General features: G+C 51.6%; 1 protein-coding gene across 1 annotated transcript; it reads right to left on the bottom strand.

Annotated features, from left to right (window-relative positions):
* Nucleotides 1-6277: 6277 nt before the first annotated feature.
* LOC102460736 (zinc finger protein RFP-like) lies at nt 6278-17094 on the bottom strand. The gene is made up of 4 exons (XM_075909681.1): nt 15869-17094; nt 13274-13478; nt 10731-10790; nt 6278-9837 (listed from the first exon to the last, which is right to left on the bottom strand). The coding sequence occupies exons 1-4, from the start codon at nt 16085-16087 to the stop codon at nt 9323-9325; spliced, it is 999 nt and encodes a 332-aa protein (XP_075765796.1). The 5' UTR covers nt 16088-17094; the 3' UTR covers nt 6278-9322.
* Between the last annotated feature and the right edge of the window lie 288 nt (nt 17095-17382).

The raw sequence follows: 17382 nt of genomic DNA, 5'->3' as shown, positions 1-17382 counted from the left end.
CTCTATGGTTATTTTAGGACAGCTGGTGGAGTTAGTTATAAATCTACTTTTACAACTTAACAACTCCGGGGCTTCTATTTCTAACACTTATACTTAACCTAAATACAACACTACTATGCAACACAAAATTATACAATTTACACAGCGTGGTTAACAGAACTTAGATACACTTTACAGAATTACACAGTGAAATTAACACAATTTGACTATTAATTAAACCAATAACTAATACATTTAAAGCAATACTTACAAATCCAGAAACGATAACGACACAAAGACACACTAGAACTCGGAGCATGCTCAGGACTCGTGCACCCCTATATTTGATTCGAAGGGTGGGGAGGCAGCCTCAGGGTGATCAATCCTTTAGCCAGGCAAAAAAAAGACACGTGCCCTCAATACACGGAACCTCCGTCGAACAAAGGAATTGAGGGTCTTTTATACAAAACTTCGGTGTCTGTGCCATGCTAGGGTCTGCATTTGGCAGGGCCTGATAGGCTAGTGATGAGGTAGTATGACAATATTGCCCTATAGAAATTTTCGTGATGTATGCGTGATCCCCTCGTGGACAGGACCAGATGGGGCATAGTTAGTGTTAGACAATTATGTTTTATTACCCTATGTTTACTTTTTCCCCTTGCCCCTAAGACTGGTCAAGCAACGGTCAAATGAGGCTTATCTGTAAGCACTATCTAGTCATGCTCACCTCCCTATTTTTTGGCGCCTGTGAGTCCCAGAATGCCTATAAGATCAAATTCCATTCACAAAACTGCATTGTGCTACCCATGCTCCTCTGAGTATCTGGGTTTTGTGTGAGGGGCCTTGTGTGGCAGGATGGGCTATACGCGAAGGCCGTGGACAGAAAAAGCCTGCTTTACAACACACTGCATATCCAGCCTTTAGTTTACCAACTGAATTTCTTTTATATGAGCCATCAGTATACAATACAAGATTTGCATTTTCCAGCAGTTGATCAGACAAATCTTGGGGAGGCTTTACACAGTGCTCAAGCAATTCTTCACAGTTATGGGTATATGCTTTACCATTAGAGGGTAAAGGCGAAAAAGTAGCTGGGTTAAGTACATAACATCTTTGAATTACCACATTTGGGGAAGAGAGGATAACATTCTCATACAGGGTTTGTCTCTGAACAGACAGGTGCTGGGTGCGGTGTCGCTGTAAGAGAGCAGAGACAGCATGAGGGACCTGTAAGATAATGCTGTGGCCTAATGTGACAGGTTGGGCCTTTTTCAAGTAATTCAGCAGTAGCTGCAACTGACCTCAGACAAAGTGGGAACCCCCGGGCTACTGAGTCCAGTGTTGCAGAGAAATAAGCTACTGGATGAGGTGTGGGTCCAAGGGGTTGACAGAGAGCTCCAGCTGCAATTCCATCCTGTTCATGACAAAACAGAGTAAAAGGCTTGCTATAATTAGGTAAGCCTAGAGCAGGTGGCTGTGAGAGAAGAGTTTTAAGGGAAAGGAAAGCAGATTCACATTCTGGGGACCAGGTCACTGGGTCAGGAGCTAAGATTAAGAGTAGAATAGTAAGGGGCCTGGTGAGTCCAGAAAAGTTAGGAATCCATTGTCTGCAATATCCTGCAGTACCCAGACATTTGTGTACCTGACTTTGGTGAAAGGGTGAGGAATGAAAAAAACTTGAGATTCGCTCAGGTGTTAACTGGCGGCCATCTCCTGAAAGTAAATGTCCTTAAGTACTGAACTCTTTGTTTTACAAATTGCAATTTGGCTTTGGAAGCCTTGTGAGCCTTTTCAGCATGACACTTTAACACATATGAGGTATCAGTTTTACATCTTTCCTTAGTTTTACTAGCAATTAACACATCATCAACATACTGAACTAACACAGAACTGCAGGGAAGAGAGAGAGAATTAAGGTCAGCTTTTTAAAAACTGAGAAAACAGAGTAGGGCTTTTACAATAACTTTACAAAAACATGTCCAGGTTAATTGATGACCCTGAAAGGAAAAGGCAAAGAGAAATTGGGAATTCTTATGCACTGGAATAGAAAAGAAGGCAGAACATAAATCTATTACAGAAAACCAGGTTAGGTACTGCTGGAAATCTAGGGATTACAAACTTATTAATGGCTCTTAGGTCTTCTTCAAATCTATAGATTTGCTTTTTCACAGGTAGTATAGGTGTATTACATGGTGAAGTTGTATAAACAAGTATCCTTTGTTCAAGGAGGGAAGAGATTACAGGCTTAATGCCCTCTTGTGCCTCCCTAGACAATAGATACAGGGCTACCCTTGGGAAAGGCTTGTTGTGTCTGTATGTTATTTGCACTGGTGTTGCAGAGGCTAGCAACCCCACTTCATTCACAATGGGCTGCCCACAATGTCTCTGGGACATCTGAGAGGTCCAGGAGGGGTGTATGTCCTGAGGTCTCAGCAGATTCCTCTGAGAGTAGTAATGCCATCAATTTTGGGGTCTGATGGGGGGGAAGGTCAACAAATATCCCTTCCTCTCTACAGAGAAGGTTTGCACCCAATTTACACAACAAGTCAGGTCCCATAAGGTTTACAAGAGAAAAGGGAGATAACAGGAAAGAATGTTCAGCTGACAAGGGTCCAAAGCGGGTGGGGATGCAGATGGCACATCTGGGGAATCAAGCTGTTTCTTTAGAGTAGCCATTTCTTGCTGCAGCTTTTCAATAGAATCTTTTTTGCTAGCCATAATGCTCTGATTATTTTTTTTTACTGCCACATCCTCCCAGAGGCACCAATATTCCATCTGGTTAGGATGTTTTTCCTCGAGGAAAACTCTAAGATAAGCAAGCTTTTGTAAGTCAAAGCTCTAGTTGCCATTTATTCTGGGAATTCCCCTGAGTTTAGCCATTCCAAATGCTCAATAATTCCTTAAGTCTCCTTAGTTTCAAACCTGCAGGCAATACCTAGCTGACTGATCATCTGAGACAAGGGAGTCCCAGGCTGTGAGAAACCTTTCCCCTCAGTCGGAGACAGACTTGAGGGAGCAATCTTATCCATGTTAGCACTGTCCTGTCCAAGGACAGCGCAGGAGCCCAACAGTACTACCCTCTCCAAGGATAGTACAGGCGTCCAGCAGCACTACCCTCTCCAAGGATAGTGTGAGAGTCCACATAAACTGTCAGCTTCACTCATACTCCTTATGTGCCGGGGGAAACCGCCCTTGCTTTCAGCAGCTGTGCAGTGACACTGACAGCACTGGTGCGGCTGCAGTCCCACTCCGGACTTCACTCACTCAAAACCATGCGCTTGGACTCGCCACCAATCAGTCAGCAACAACAACAACAACAACAAAATCCAACCCCTATTTGGCTATACCCAGTGTTTTCATTTTAAGTTTCCCTCAAGCCTCTTAACAAAAATTTTAAGTAAAAGATGACTCTTACCGCCAGCTGGTCCAGCTGGTGACGAGAACAGGGAGGCAGACTGGGGGATTTTAAATGGATCCCTTACCCTCCAGATGCGCGCTGTAGTCCGTTCCCATTCCCCGTCATCAGCCTTTCCAACTAGAGTTCCAAGCCATCCCACTTCTGACACCAAATTGAGGGGGAAATCTCGCTCCCCTGGGGTACAGAGCCCCCAGAAGGGTCCGAGGCCGGAGGTCAAATCAGTGAGGCAGGAGAGAAACCTAGAAGAGAAAACTTTATGATGCATGCATGCAGGCTGTCACTTCCAAGAGTGAAGCAGCAGCCCTGACAGACAGATTCAGGTATCCTATATACAGAATGCTTAGACAGTTCAGTTGCTGATTGTTCTTCTTTAACATATCAAAGTCTCAGCAGAAGTACTCTGAGACTTCTGTTCACCCCAGGAGTGCTAGAAGTAAGGTTTTACAGTACACAAAGCCACATGAGAACTTGAGTGGAGGAGTCTACAAGGCAAACTGTGACAAAGATAAGGGTTTACATGACAAATTGTGACAGACTAGGAGTATCCATGAACTTGAGATAGGAGGCATTGTAAGGGTCTTGATTAGAGTTAATTTGATTTTTCTCTGTTACAGGGAGAGAGGCCTGGAAAACTTTTTAACCCTTACAGCAGTTTTCTTTTAGAGAGTTTTGATTTCCTGCACAGTCCCCCCTTTAGACACAATTGGAGTTATTGGATTTTCCCCACACGGGCAAGACAGAGCCTTGAGTCAGGCACTTGAGAACACTTGGCACTGGCTACCCTGTGACAGGGCATTAGCAGAAGCTTTGTGCCTAGCCTTGCTAGCTCCGTTAGAGCATGAGACTCTTAATCTCAGGGTCATGGGTTCAAGCCCCATGGTGGGTGATACCTTCTTTCACTTGCACTTTCAGCCTAGAAGCAATTCATGCTACACAGAGCCAAATATTGAAATAATCTGCTATTCTAAAATGTCCCTTACTCCTCATGTAATGAGGTTTATTGGAATACTGCACGTGTGAAATAATAGGCTTTTTGTTAAGGCACAGGATGGCTATTTTGGGATACTCGGGTATCTCAAGATAGCATTGTAGTGGAGACGTAGCCTAGGAGCGTAAAAGAGGATTTTTTGCTCTTCGATTCTATCCCTATCTGCCATCCAAGCAGTCAGGCTGGACTCAGTTCCCAGCCGGCCCAGCTCTTCCCTTTTTTCTACCCCAGCAATTGTCATGATGCAAAGCAGTGAGAAGATGTCAGACCAGGCTGTATGTGGGGCTCTGTGGCACAATAGAAAGCATGTTGGCTTTCTAAGCTATGCTGCTTAGTTTGAGCCAGGCCACTGCTTCAGAGTTTGTGGGTTCAAATCCCACCAGAGTCACTTCAGCTACTCCCTGATTTGCAGGTCAGCTGTTACTATATAGGCACTGCTTGACTGTGGCCAAATGGGTCTAGAAGAAGAGAAACAGCTGCCCACAGGAGCTACAATGGTCTACACAACAGGTGGCTGTGCCTGCACCTCCCCACAGACAAAGGCAGCAAAAAGTGGGAAGAGGACTGGGGCTGCTCCTTTCCAGAAGGGGGGGGAATGCTGCTGCCTCTCACTGATGTTCATGGATGTTCTTTTTTGCTCCCCTGTCTCTGTTCTCTGCCTTGCCCCTTTCCCATCCCCTGGTCCAGAGGGAGCCAATTCTGTGTATTTCCAGTCCAGCCCAATTTCCTTCTCCCAGCCAGATGGTGACAAAGGTGAGAGGTGACACAAAGAGCTACGTCCTCATCACAATTTGCTACCACTGAGTTTTCTCACACTCTGCCCCGGGCTCGCTGGCTGGGCTGGGTCCCTCCTCTCACCCCCTTGCTGAGCTTTTGGAATCTTCACATGAAATAAGGACACAAGCACACAAATAGGTTACAAAATTTGAAGTGGGTCTAGTTCAGGGGTCGGCAGCCCCTGGCATGTGTGCCACAAGTGACCAATTTTTCTTGGCACACCAGGTGGGAGCTCAGCCCCGCCCCATCTCCCCTGGCAGCCAGGAGCCTGCACCACTGCTCCTTTAATGTGTGCACCTATGTGGCGACACACAAACAGCTTAAGCCCACCCACCTCCACAGCAGCACCCACCCTCCTCGTACTCCTGGAAGCTGCTCCCACTGATGGGCACGGGGACAGCCCAGGGCTGTGTTTGGGGGGCAGTAGGCAGGTTAAGGACTGGAGGGGTGTTGAAGCTGCAGGCAGCCAGTGCCATGTGGGGGGGTCAGCTGCTTCTGGGGCTGAGGCCGCATTGTGGGGTGGATGGTGATTCAGGCCTAGAACACCTGGCAGCCAGGTGAGTTGCTGCCATGGCATGTTAAAGCCATGGGAAGGTGGGTTGGGGACTGCTGAAGTTGTGAGCTGGTTGGGGACTGAAGGGAGTGGGTGTTGAAGCGTTGAGCTGGTTGGGGATGGGGAGCTGTTGAAGCTATAGGCAGCCTGGTGACTGGAGGGGACGGGTGTTGTAGCCACGGAGGGCTAGTTGCTACCCCATCAGGGGTTGAATCCGCAGGCTGGTTAGGAACTGGAGGGGGGTGTTGCAGCTGTGGGCAGCCTAGGGATCAGAGTGGGGTTGCAGCTGCAGGCAGGCGAGTTCTTGCCCCTATGAGGGCTGGATATATGTTGTATATCCTGAAAAAGCAATTGCTCTTTGCATATGCAGAGTGCTGACTGGAAAAATGATTGCTCTTTGACAGACCCCTGCTTCCCACACGTGCACTAGCCTCCTGTTACTCTGAGGCAGCAGAAGCCGGAGGGAGGGAAGAAGCGAAGCCATCCAAAGAGACAGCAGGAGGAATCATAGAATAATAGGACTGGAAGGGACCTCAAGAGGTCATCGAGTCCAGCCCCCCGCCCTCAAGGCAGGACCAAGCTCCACCTACACCATCCCTGACAGATGTCTATCGATTCTCAGCAACTCATGGCAGTTCCTAAGAAAGCAAAGTGAGATGTTCGCTCATTTCAGCCTTCTTGGACAGACAAATACGGGTTAGTTCAGCCTACAGACCGTGCTGTGTGTGCTCTGTGTTGTGAAAGCGCTGTTTGCTGCACATCACGTGTCCTACGACATTTTCAGACAGAGCATGAGAAACACGTCAAGGATGAGGCAGACAAAGCTGAGTCAATTGAATGGGCCATCATGAGGTACGAAAAGCAAAGCAGCATCTTCACTAACTTCTGTCAGTAAAAATCAAGCTACAGAGGGAAGTTACAGACTCACACTTTGTGTTGCTAAACATGGAAAGCCATTTACAGAGGGAGATTATATAAAAGAGGCTTTTCTCGATTGTTTGGATGTTATGCTCAATGGCTTGCCCAATAGAGACACAATCATCTCCAGAATAAAAGACTTGCCTTCGTCTGCTGTGGGGGAGTAAGTAAAAGCAGAGGACGAAGGCTCCTCTCAGGAGTTGTTTGGGTTGGTCTTGTGACCCTGGTGGATGAATCTGGAGGTTAATTGGAGTTTGTGCCAGTGGGTTTGGTTGGGCTCAGGCCTTTCCACTGGCCACCTCTTCGACCCAGACCTCTCTGAGCAGAGGGGGGATCCCTCCCTCCCTGTTCTGACCTCTGTGGCAGTGGAGAATGGACCCGGCTTCATCAGGAGCTTCTGAGCTTCTAGTGAAGGGTAAAAGCCGGGATGGTCCCAGGAGTTTCCAGAACCATGGGCCAGACTTTTCAAAACCCTCCCTCCACCACGAGAGCCAGATTTTGTCCTTGCCTGACAATGACAATGTTTCCCCTTGAGCCCAGGGACAGGTCACAGCCTCAGTTCCCTCTAGGGGGGCACAAAGAATTTGAATCCCACCCCCTCCTCAGCAGAACCACTGTGCAGCACCCCCCTCCCTTGGAAAGTAAGCTGTTGGTGGTGGGCTGGGTGGGAGAGTGGGGGCCAGGCCCATGTGGCGGCTGCTCCTGGGGCCGGGGCTGAGGCTGTGGTGCATGGACAGAACCTTATTGTGACTAACACACTTTCAAGTGATGGCTGGACGAGGGCTCTCGTCTGTGTGTGTTTCACTGGATTGGTTCTGCCCAAAGTGCACGTTATCGGTTTGGTTTTGCTCCTCAACGTCATTGCTTATTATAGATCTTCTCACACACCCGTAGCCACCGGAGTGTTCTCGTGAGAGACGTGGGAGGAAAAGGGGCGGCCCACACCCAGGGCCCATAGACGGTGTATTCACCATTCAGTCTGGGCTCAGTACGAGACGTGTTCGAGCCGAGGAGAGTAAAAGCCCCTCATGGATGGAGGACGTGGCTCAGCTGATTCTCAGGCACCTAGGAACAGGCTGTTTTTCTAACTCAGCATTTTTCTACTGTGTTGAAACAAACAAAAAACAGTTTCCCTCCAGCTCTACCGCAAACAGCATTCTGAAGAGGTGACCTAGGGCCCTATAAATACCTTGCAAAACAAGCCAAGCTCCAGCAAGACGACCAGGCCACACCAGGTAACCAGCACAGTGGGCCCGCCAGGATTTCCCTGTGGTGGAGTGTGGCTGTGCCCACCACAGGAATCCAGTGGCGACATGCTACACTTCAGCCTTCGGCTAGTGTCACTTGTATAGTGCAACATTAACAGCATGTTGCCCTGCTCTCGTCTTGTATTGGAGGAGTTTTTGGATCACCATGGAGGAGTGGGGAGGGGTGTGTGGTTATATTTGTGTTATAGATCTGTATTATGTAAAATTAAAAGCACTGTTTTAAAGACACATTTCTGGACCACATTATAATCTCCAGTAAATATTTAGAGTGTGTCTATATAGCACCCTTAGCTTGAAATAAGCTACACAATATGTGCTAAGCAAATTGTGTAGCTTATTTCAATGCTATTTCAGAATAGCTTATTTCATAATTTGGTGCTATCTACACAGTGCCAAATATTAAAATAACTCATTATTCTGAAATGCCCCTTAATCCTTGTGGAACGAGGGTTACCAGGACATCAGAATAAGCCACCCCTTATTTGAAAATCTATTTAGAAATAACAGGCTGCTTCAATATATGCGGAAAAGCTATTGTGGAACATCTTTTTCAGGATACTTCCGGTATCCTGCACGACCTCCATAGTGTAGACGTACCCTTAGATAGTGGCAAGAATTAAAGTCAGCCCTCAACAGGAGAGAGGAAACTGAGACTTGCATTTTGTGGTATATGTGGGGCTTGGTCAAAAGTGATTTGTTTAGTTTTGGAACATGCTATGACATAGGATCGCTAATAGCAGTATTCTTCAAAGGAATGAAAACGCCCATATTAAGGGAAATACCCAGATGGACTCAGGGAGACAGGCTGAAAGTCATTTTTCATATGCAATAGAATCAAATAACTTTTTAATAAATGTTATCTGTACAGAAGTAAGAAGTCTCATTTTTAAATATGAATCTTCCGGGCACACGCCCAACAAGCGCCCATGACCTCAGTGTTGTTTGCACGAGATCAAACTCACTCTGCTCAGGGAGGGAAAATCTTAGGGGGACACTGGTTACAAGTGTTGCCGACTGCCCCACGGTCACAGAGGAAGGCAACTTTGGCTCCTGTGGCTGGAGCTCTGCCTGCAGACCCCAGTGAGATCTCAGGACACAGACTGGTACAAATCGCTCCCTGCTGCTGCGCAGCGTCCAGCTCCTCCCCACCCCCCAAACCCTAATTGGTGACTTCTGTGTCCTGCCACCCCCACCTCTGCCTGTACCCACCCTGGCTGTTAGTTCTACCCCTGCCCAGCCCCAACCTCTTCCCATTTGCTCCTCCAACAGTACCAGGGGTTCTTCCCCCTCCCATCCCTGGGGCTGCAGGGTGGGAGGGGGAGAAGCTTTCAGGCATCAGAGATGAGGGGCCAGGGGCTGGGTAGAGGGGAGTCCTGTGAGGTCACAGAGACTGGGGCTGTGTGAGGCCAGAGAGGCTGATTTCAGGGGCACAGGCTAAGCTGGGATCCTGGCCACACCCGGAGCCAGGGTCGGATTCTCTCCCCAGGGAGGGAGCCCGGCGGGAAAGTGAAGATCAGGGCCTCAGAACCAGCATCGATAAATCTCACCTGCCCCCGGTCAAAGTCCAGACAAACACGGATCCTTCTGGGGGGGCTCCAGGGCAGCGGGGTCACAGGGCAGGTGCGAGCCCGGAACTGACTCTCCCCCCACCACTCCACAGCCCAGATCCCCCCCTCAGGGCTCAGGCTGACCTGTCCCTTCCTGCTCACAGACTCTCTGGCCACCCCCACAGCCCAGTGTCGCCCATCCCCCACCTCCATCTCCCAGCAATGTCTCCCCGAGGTGAACCCCTCACGGCCCAGCACACAGGGCCAAGTGTTGAATCTCTCTGGGTTGTGGGGCAGTGGCTGCCATGTGTCTGCCCATCTCACACATTTCCCATCCTCAGACAGGACGAGCAGGGGATTTGCCGTGTCTGGATCCAGAGTCACAGTCACTGGGGAGAGAGAACCAGGGCGTGAGGGGCAGAGCTCAGCCCTGGGGGCGGCTGGGGCCATTTCTCACCCTCCCCAGCAGCCCTGTTGTGGCTGGGACAGGCCTGGGCCCCAGGGAGCTGCCTCTTCCCTGGGCCCTGAGACTGAGCCGAGCTGTCACTGCAGCACCTCAGCCTGGGCAATGGGACCCGCTTTGTCAGCCTCTCATTTGTGTGCAGAGGCTGCAGCCTCCTGCCCCCAGCTCGGGCTGCTCCACCCCCAGGGCCAGGCCCAGAGCAGGAGGGTTTGGAGGAAGGGGGGGCAGAGGAGGCAGGTTCCAGCTTTAACCCCCAGAGGGAAACTCCCTCCCCTGCTGCAGCCTCCACCCCCCGCCCAGGGCACAGAGGGGAGGGGGCAGCGCGGGGGAAGAGCCGCCTCACCCCAGAGAGCAGGGCCTGGGCATTAGTCACCCCAGGGCAGTGGAGGGTCCAGGGCTCCTTAGGGCAGCCGGGCTCAATGGGGGGAGCCCAGCTCTGGCTTCTGGCCTGGCCAGGCGCAGGGCCTCTGGGGAAGGGGATCTGGGGTGGGGTCACTGGGAGGGGCCAGCACAGGGCAGAGGCTGGTGCCCAAGGAGGGGCTGCACTGATCAGCTGCCCCGACACAAAGCGCAGCCCCTGCCTGCAAAGCCCCCTGCCAGCAAACTGTGCCCATAGTGAGAAGTGGGGGGGGGTCAGACCATCCCATTGCTTAAAGGGGCAGGACACAGCCCCTCGTCCTTCTGACCCAGTGCCCCTGGGGCTCCTCACCGCTCAGTGGGCAGGTTTGGGGCTCTGCCTGTCGTGGTCGCTGGGGGTTTGGTTGGTGACTTGAGCTACAAGCTCAGGAAAATATTTTCAGTCTCCATTTGAAACCTCACCCTGTTTGAAAGCTTCCAGGGACTTTCCTCCTGCTCCTTCCAGAACAGAGGGCAACGTGTCTGGTGGGGGAAGGGAGAAGAGAGGTGAGATTTCAGGAGTCCATATTGCCCACAACACCCCCAATCCTAACACCCAGACCTGGGTTTTCATTACAGCAGAGACACACTTGGGTGCATCTACACTGCAGAGAAGATCGAGGCTGCTACTGTCGATCTCCCAGGGTTCGAATTAGCGGTCGAGTTAAAACAGCTAATCAAACAGAGGGACGTTTCTGTAGATGCTGGTAGACCTGCTTGCAGAAGGAGTAAGGCAAGTGGGAGGGAGCGTGCTCTTCTCTCCACTTCCTGCAGTGTAGACAGCTCCAAAAGGATGTGGGGATTACAGTGGATGAGAAGCTAGATATGAGTCAACAGTGCGCCCTTGTAGCCAAGAAGGCAAATGGCATATTAGGATGCATTAGGAGGAGCATTGCCTGAAGATCTAGAGAAGTGATTATTCTCCTCTATTTGACACTAGTGAGGCCACATCTGGGCTACGTCTACACTGGCATGATTTTCCGAAAATTCTTTTAACGGAAAAGTTTTCCGTTAAAAGCATTTTTGGAAAACCACGTCTAGATTGGCAGGATGCTTTTCTGTAAAAGCACTTTTTGCGGAAAAGCGTCTGTGGCCAATCTAGACGCGCTTTTCCGCAAAAAAGCCCCAATTGCCATTTTCGCGATTGGGGCTTTTTTGCGGCAAACACTACTATGCTGTCTACACTGGCCCTTTTGCGCAAAAGTCTTTCAGAAAAAGACTTTTGCCCGAACGGGAGCAGCATAGTATTTCCGGAAAAGCACTGATGATCTTACATGAGATCGTCAGTGCTTTTCCAGGAATTCAAGCGGCCAGTGTAGACAGCTGGCAAGTTTTTCCGCAAAAGCAGATGATTTTGCGGAAAAACTTGCCAATCTAGACACAGCCCTGGAGTATTGTGTCCAGTTCTGGAGCCCCCACTAGAGAAAGGATGTGGATGCATTGGATAGGGTCCAGCAGAGGGCAACCAAAATAATGAGGGGGTTGGAGCACTTGGCCTATGAGGAGAGGCTGAGGGATTTGGACTTATTCAGTCTGCTCACAATGGTGTCTTGAAAGAATCCTTCAGCTACTCTGAGGAGTGCGACAAGGGAGCCTGTTGTCACCTTTCCTGTTCTTGATCACAATGGACTGGATTATGAGCAGGGCAACAGATGGCCATCAGCTGGGCATTCAGTGGACACCTTTCATACATCTAGAGGACATTGATTTTGCTGATGATGTCGCCCTCCTTTCACACCAACATGAAAACATGGAGGAAAAGGTCGCAACACTAAACAAAACTGCCTTAATGATTGGACTGAGCATTAACAAGGGAAAGACCAAGACAATGAGGATGAACCAATCCAACAACAACATCATCACACTGGGAGGGGATAACTTGGAAGATGTGGAACAGTTCACTTACTTGGGGAGTATTATGGGCAGAGTTGGAGGAACAGGCAAGGATATCAATGCTCGGATAAGGAAAACAGCAGCTGCATTTAAAACTCTTTGTCCCATAAGGAGCTCACAAATAATATCTGTGAAGACTAAACTGCAGGTCTTCAAAACAAATGTGAAGAGTGTGCTCTTGTATGGATGCGAGGCCGGGTGTACTAACAAGTCTTCAAATCACAAGCTACAGACATTCCTACACAGGTGCCTGAGGTACACCCTTCGCATCAAATGGCAGGACTTTGTCCGAATGAGGAGCTGAGGAACAGAGCAGGACAAGAAACACTTGACGTTTAAATCAAGAGAAGAAAGTGGGGATGGGTAGGCCACACACTCAGTAAACCACCATCCAGCATATCCCGTCAAACTCTCACATGGAACCCGCAAGGAAAATGCAAAAGAGAAGACCTCAGATAACATGGACAAGATCTACTGAGACTGAAGGATGACACCTGGGGTACTCCTGGAGTCACCTAGTAGTTTTGTCTCAAGACACAACTTGAGGTGGAGACTTGTAGATGACCTATGCTCCACTTGGAGTACAAACGTTTAAGAAGAAGAAATCTGCAGAAGAGAATAGTGAGGGGGAATTCGATAGCAGCCTTCAACTTCCTGAAGGGAAGATCCAAAGAGGATGGAGAGAGGCTGTTCTCAGTAGTGACAGATGGCAGAACAAGGAGCAATGGTCTCAAGTTGCAGTGGGGGAGGTCTAGGATGGATATTAGGAAAAACTATTACCTTAGGAGGGAGGTGAAGCACTGGGATGGGTTCCCTAGGGAGATGGTGGAATCTCCATCCCTAGAGATTTTTAAGTCTTGGCTTGACAAAACCCTGGCTAGGAAGATTTAACTGGGGTTGGTCCTGCTTTCGGCAGGTAGCTGGATTTAATGATCTCCTGAGGTCACTTCCGTCCCTATGATTCTATGGTTCTAAAAGCTTCATCTAGTTAGGAACCAAATGACCATCAACGGTCTCTTTCTATGGCCTCAGACGCTTCACACACTCTCCCCTCCCCCATCCCTTCTCGGTACCTGTAAACTCCCTCAGAGTCTCCAACAGCGCAGTGGTTTTCTGGGATAAACCCCTGACTTGTTCTTCCAGTTCAGTGTCAGTCTGGAGCCTCCCAGTTTCCTCGTCCAGCTTCTCCAGCCAGGCCAGCAGGAGTCGCTCTTGTTCCTCCAGGAACTGCTGCAGCTGCTGAAACTCGGCCACAATCTTCTGCCTCTCGGCTTGTGTCTGTTTTTGCATGAAAACAGGGAAAGGGCTGGTCAGGGACATGGATGGAGCCCGGGGCCCTTTCATGGGGAGCTGAGTGCGCAGCAGGGAGAACTTGGCAAATCCGCAGATTTCTGACACTTGGCTCCACCCTATGGGTACTAGGCTGAGGCGTCTCAGTTTCCCCTTTGGACCCTGTGTCCCTCTGAAAGGGATGTTTCCATGTCTGTCACTGGCGGACGATTTCTGGGAAAGCCACCAGGGCTGGACATTAACTCATCCCCTGCCATGGAAGTTCAGGGCCTGTCCACACCCAAGATCATGGAGAAACTCAGGATGCTAACTAGTGGTTAATTGTCTAGTCGAGTAGTCGATGGAATTTCCATCGACTTCTCGATTAGTCGATAGGCACTTCTGCATTCCTCCTGTTAAATGTAAAAGCTCCCGCTGGGGTTCTAGTACGTTTCAAAGGAGGAATGCAGAACTCTGTGTGCAGCCCAGGGCAGGTGGGAATCCCGCTGACTCCGGGCTGCAGGTGGGTGCCAGCTTTGAAATGCACAAGAGTCCCCAGTGAGAGTCAGAGTCCCCTGCTGACTCCGGGCTCCATGCTGCGCTGCTGCTTTGAAATGCCACGTGGAACGCGGGATCAGCTGGGGAGTCCCCAGCTGACCCCGGGCTCCACATGCGCAGAGACGCTGAGCTGGACCTGGAATCAGCTGTGCAGCACTGCCACTTTGAAACACCGAGCCAGGGATGAGCTCAGCGGTGCTGCCCCTTTGAACGGTGCCTTGGCGTTTCAAAGCAGCAGTGCCGCCCAGCTGATACCAGGCCTAGCTGTGCATCGCTGCCGCTTTCAAGTATCCCCTTTTCTCCCTCCACTTTGCTGCCTCTATCTGCTGTCTACACGGCTCCTTTTTGCGCAAAAGCCTCTTGCTCAAAAGCAGATGCTAATTACTGATGCAAATGAAGCACAGCGATAGTCCACACTGTGCTTCATTTGCATAAGCTTTTCTGGAAGAAGGCTACAGTGTAGCCGTAGCTGAGGGACACTGAGGCTGCAGCAGGACACCTGTGAGGGTGGGGGCAGGAGGGGGCGGCACCTGCACGCAGAATGATGTAGGTGGGGATGGTCTGACTGAGGCAGGAACAGGCCCACAGAGGCCAATGCAGGTGGGTGAGGCCAGGCAGGCAGGCGTGGGCATGTCCTGTGCTCTGCGGATGGGTCTGTGACTCCCTTAATTAAACAGGTTGATTTCTGTTCAGGATGGCTGGGGTTTGCCCTGCAGTGGTAATACCCTCTGGGCAGGTACCCACTGCCCCAGTGCCTGGTACAGCTCCTGGCAGCAGTGCATCCTGGAAGATTCCCAAAGGCTGCGTGGCACAGCTCAGAGTCGCACTGGGCAGCTCCAGCCTGGGGGTAGTTTTGCTCCAACCCAGTCTGCTCCCAGGGGTGTCTGGCGTGGCCCTGCACTGCCTGTAGCCCTGTTGTGGGTGAACTCAAGGTTCTTGGGTCCCACACAGTGTTCAGCCCAGCGATCTCCTCAAGTGCCGGTCACAGCATCTGAGTTTAACCCCTCCTGGAGCAGCCCAGGAGTTCAGCATCCCAGTGGGAAACTGACCCCCCGCTGGCCATCTTTCTCACCTAACCAACATGTTTCAGCCCTGGGGCTGAGGTGGCAGCATGGCTTAGTTGTTAGGATCATGAACTGTGTCTGGAGAAACTGAGGTTCTAAACAGACCTCACCCATGAACTACCTGGCTGATTCACTGTCTCTTCTTTCTCCCCCCTCCCCTTGTGCCTCAATTTCCTTCCCAACTTTTGTCTATCTAGAGTGTAAACTGCTGAGGGCAGGGATTGTCCCTGGTTGTGTTTTGTGCAGAACCCGGATCTCACATGGCAACTGCGATGCAAATACAAGTAATAACATGAAATTCTAGTCATCAAATCTGTAACAACAACAGCAGCTTGTAACTCCCCTTTTCCTGTCTGAAGGCAGCACATTCCCAGAAGCCAGCCTGCTGCTGATCCATACCCCTCCCATGCGGTAACGGGCCCTCATTTCTCCCAGGGGGGAGGGCGGTAGGTTCAGAAGGATTCCGCTGAGCATCTCAGAGAAGTTTCTCACATCCAGTATCTTTAAAGACTTGAAATTTGGCCTCTGTTGCCCCCTAGCCGGAGCATTTCTTTTGTCACAGTCTCTCCTGGGCCAGGCAGGCTTCAGCTGGCTGGTGAGTTGCACTGGGCCAGAGAACAGTCAGGGAAATTAGCCAGATGGGCAGCACCGTGTGTGCTTGGTGCACCCAGGACTCTCTGCACACCACATAGATGGGGCTTGATCCTCCTGGCAGAACAGCTTCAGTGCTGCCTGTTGCTCCCTGCACACCCCGCCCCTGCCTGCTCCCTTCATTACCTGCAAACTGAGCTGTTTCACGAGTTCCACCACGTTCGCCAGCTGCCTGTTCGGCTCAACGGGTCCCTGCTGCACAGGGTCCCTGCACTGCGGGCAGGGGATGGCTGGGCTGGGTCCCTCCCTGCACTGGCTGAGGCAGGTGCAGCAGAAATTGTGCCCGCAGGCTGTGATCACCGGGTCCGTGAAATACTCCAGGCAGACAGGACAAGTTACTTCCATTCTGAGACTTTCCACTGTGCTCGCTGCAGCCAGGGCTCCCTCTGGGCTGGGGAAGAGGATCAGTTTCAATTTCCTGAGCTCAGGCTCTACCTGCCTCCAGCAAAAATGGGCTGTTCCCCTCCCTGGAGCTGACTCAGGCTGTTTCCTGGAAGGGGAAGAGCCAGCAGGAGACACCCCAGCTCTGGAGGCTTTGGTGATCAATGTCCCACACTCGGGCTCTGGCACCTGCCCTGGGCTGGTGTGGCGAGTCTCTGGGGTGTCACATGTTCCCCAGAATCCACCAGGCTGGGCTGCTCAGCTCCCAGAACTGTGCCTATAAGGAGTGAGAGTGAATCTTGTGCAGAATTCATTGTGTTTGATGTGTGATGTTGACAGATAAAGTAGCAGTTGAGTTACTCCAAGCCCAGTGACATTCAATTCTCAGGCCAAACACTTATTCCAGCTGGAATCCATGTTTCCGGGGCCCGATCCTGACGTGCGCTCAGGCTGCTCTAGCTCGTTCTAAAGGAGCCTCAGTGTCCATAGCGCTGCCAAAAGTAATGGGTCCCATGCACGCAGGAGCGGCCAGGCCGGGTCAGACAAAGGCCCCCCCAGCCCCGTGCCCAGTGCGGGTGCCCCAGGGGGAGGGAACAGAACAGGGATCCCCAGTGACCCGCCCCCTGCGGCCCGTTCCCAGCGTCCTGCAAACAGAGCCCAGGGGCACTTCAGAGCGGGGCTTTGCAGGGTATTGGGGTGTCTGCCAAAGCCCCGGGGGATGAAGAGGGAGGTTCGGAGGGGGGGCGGGCTCGCAGGAAGGGCTGTGGGGGGCTCGCAAGGGGATTGTCACGGTCACCGAGGGGGGGCGCGGGAGCTGCCTGCCCAGGGCGAGGACCCGGCCCCCCCCGCAGGTGACACGTTCCGGGGCCCGAGCCCGGCCGAGTCCGCGCGCTCCCGCCCCAGTGGCCCGAGAGGCGGGTCCGTGTCTCGGCCGGAGGGGGGAGGCGGCAGCAGGCGGGTCACTGGTCACCGCGCTCTCATTGGTTCATGGAGCCCGGCCCCGCCCCCTTCCGAGTCCCTGCCCCGCCGAGTCTCTGGGCAGCCCCGTCGCTCCGGCCTGAGAGCGGGGCCAGAGGAATCCCCGTCACCCGGGCGGGAGAGCAAGGGGCGGGGCAATGTACGTCGCTGGGGCGTGACAGCCCGGGGAATCCTTGTCAATCGGAGGGAGAGCAAGGGGCGGAGCAAGTAACGTCACAGTGGGGGGCGGGGTCCGTTGGGCTCCTGCTCTCATTGGTTCGTGGAGCCCCGGCCCCGCCCCT

This window comes from Pelodiscus sinensis, chromosome 26, assembly GCF_049634645.1.
Source record: "Pelodiscus sinensis isolate JC-2024 chromosome 26, ASM4963464v1, whole genome shotgun sequence".
Classification (NCBI taxonomy): domain Eukaryota; kingdom Metazoa; phylum Chordata; order Testudines; family Trionychidae; genus Pelodiscus; species Pelodiscus sinensis.
Note: the sequence above shows the minus strand (reverse complement) of the source record. Positions and strands in the feature narration are given on the sequence as shown.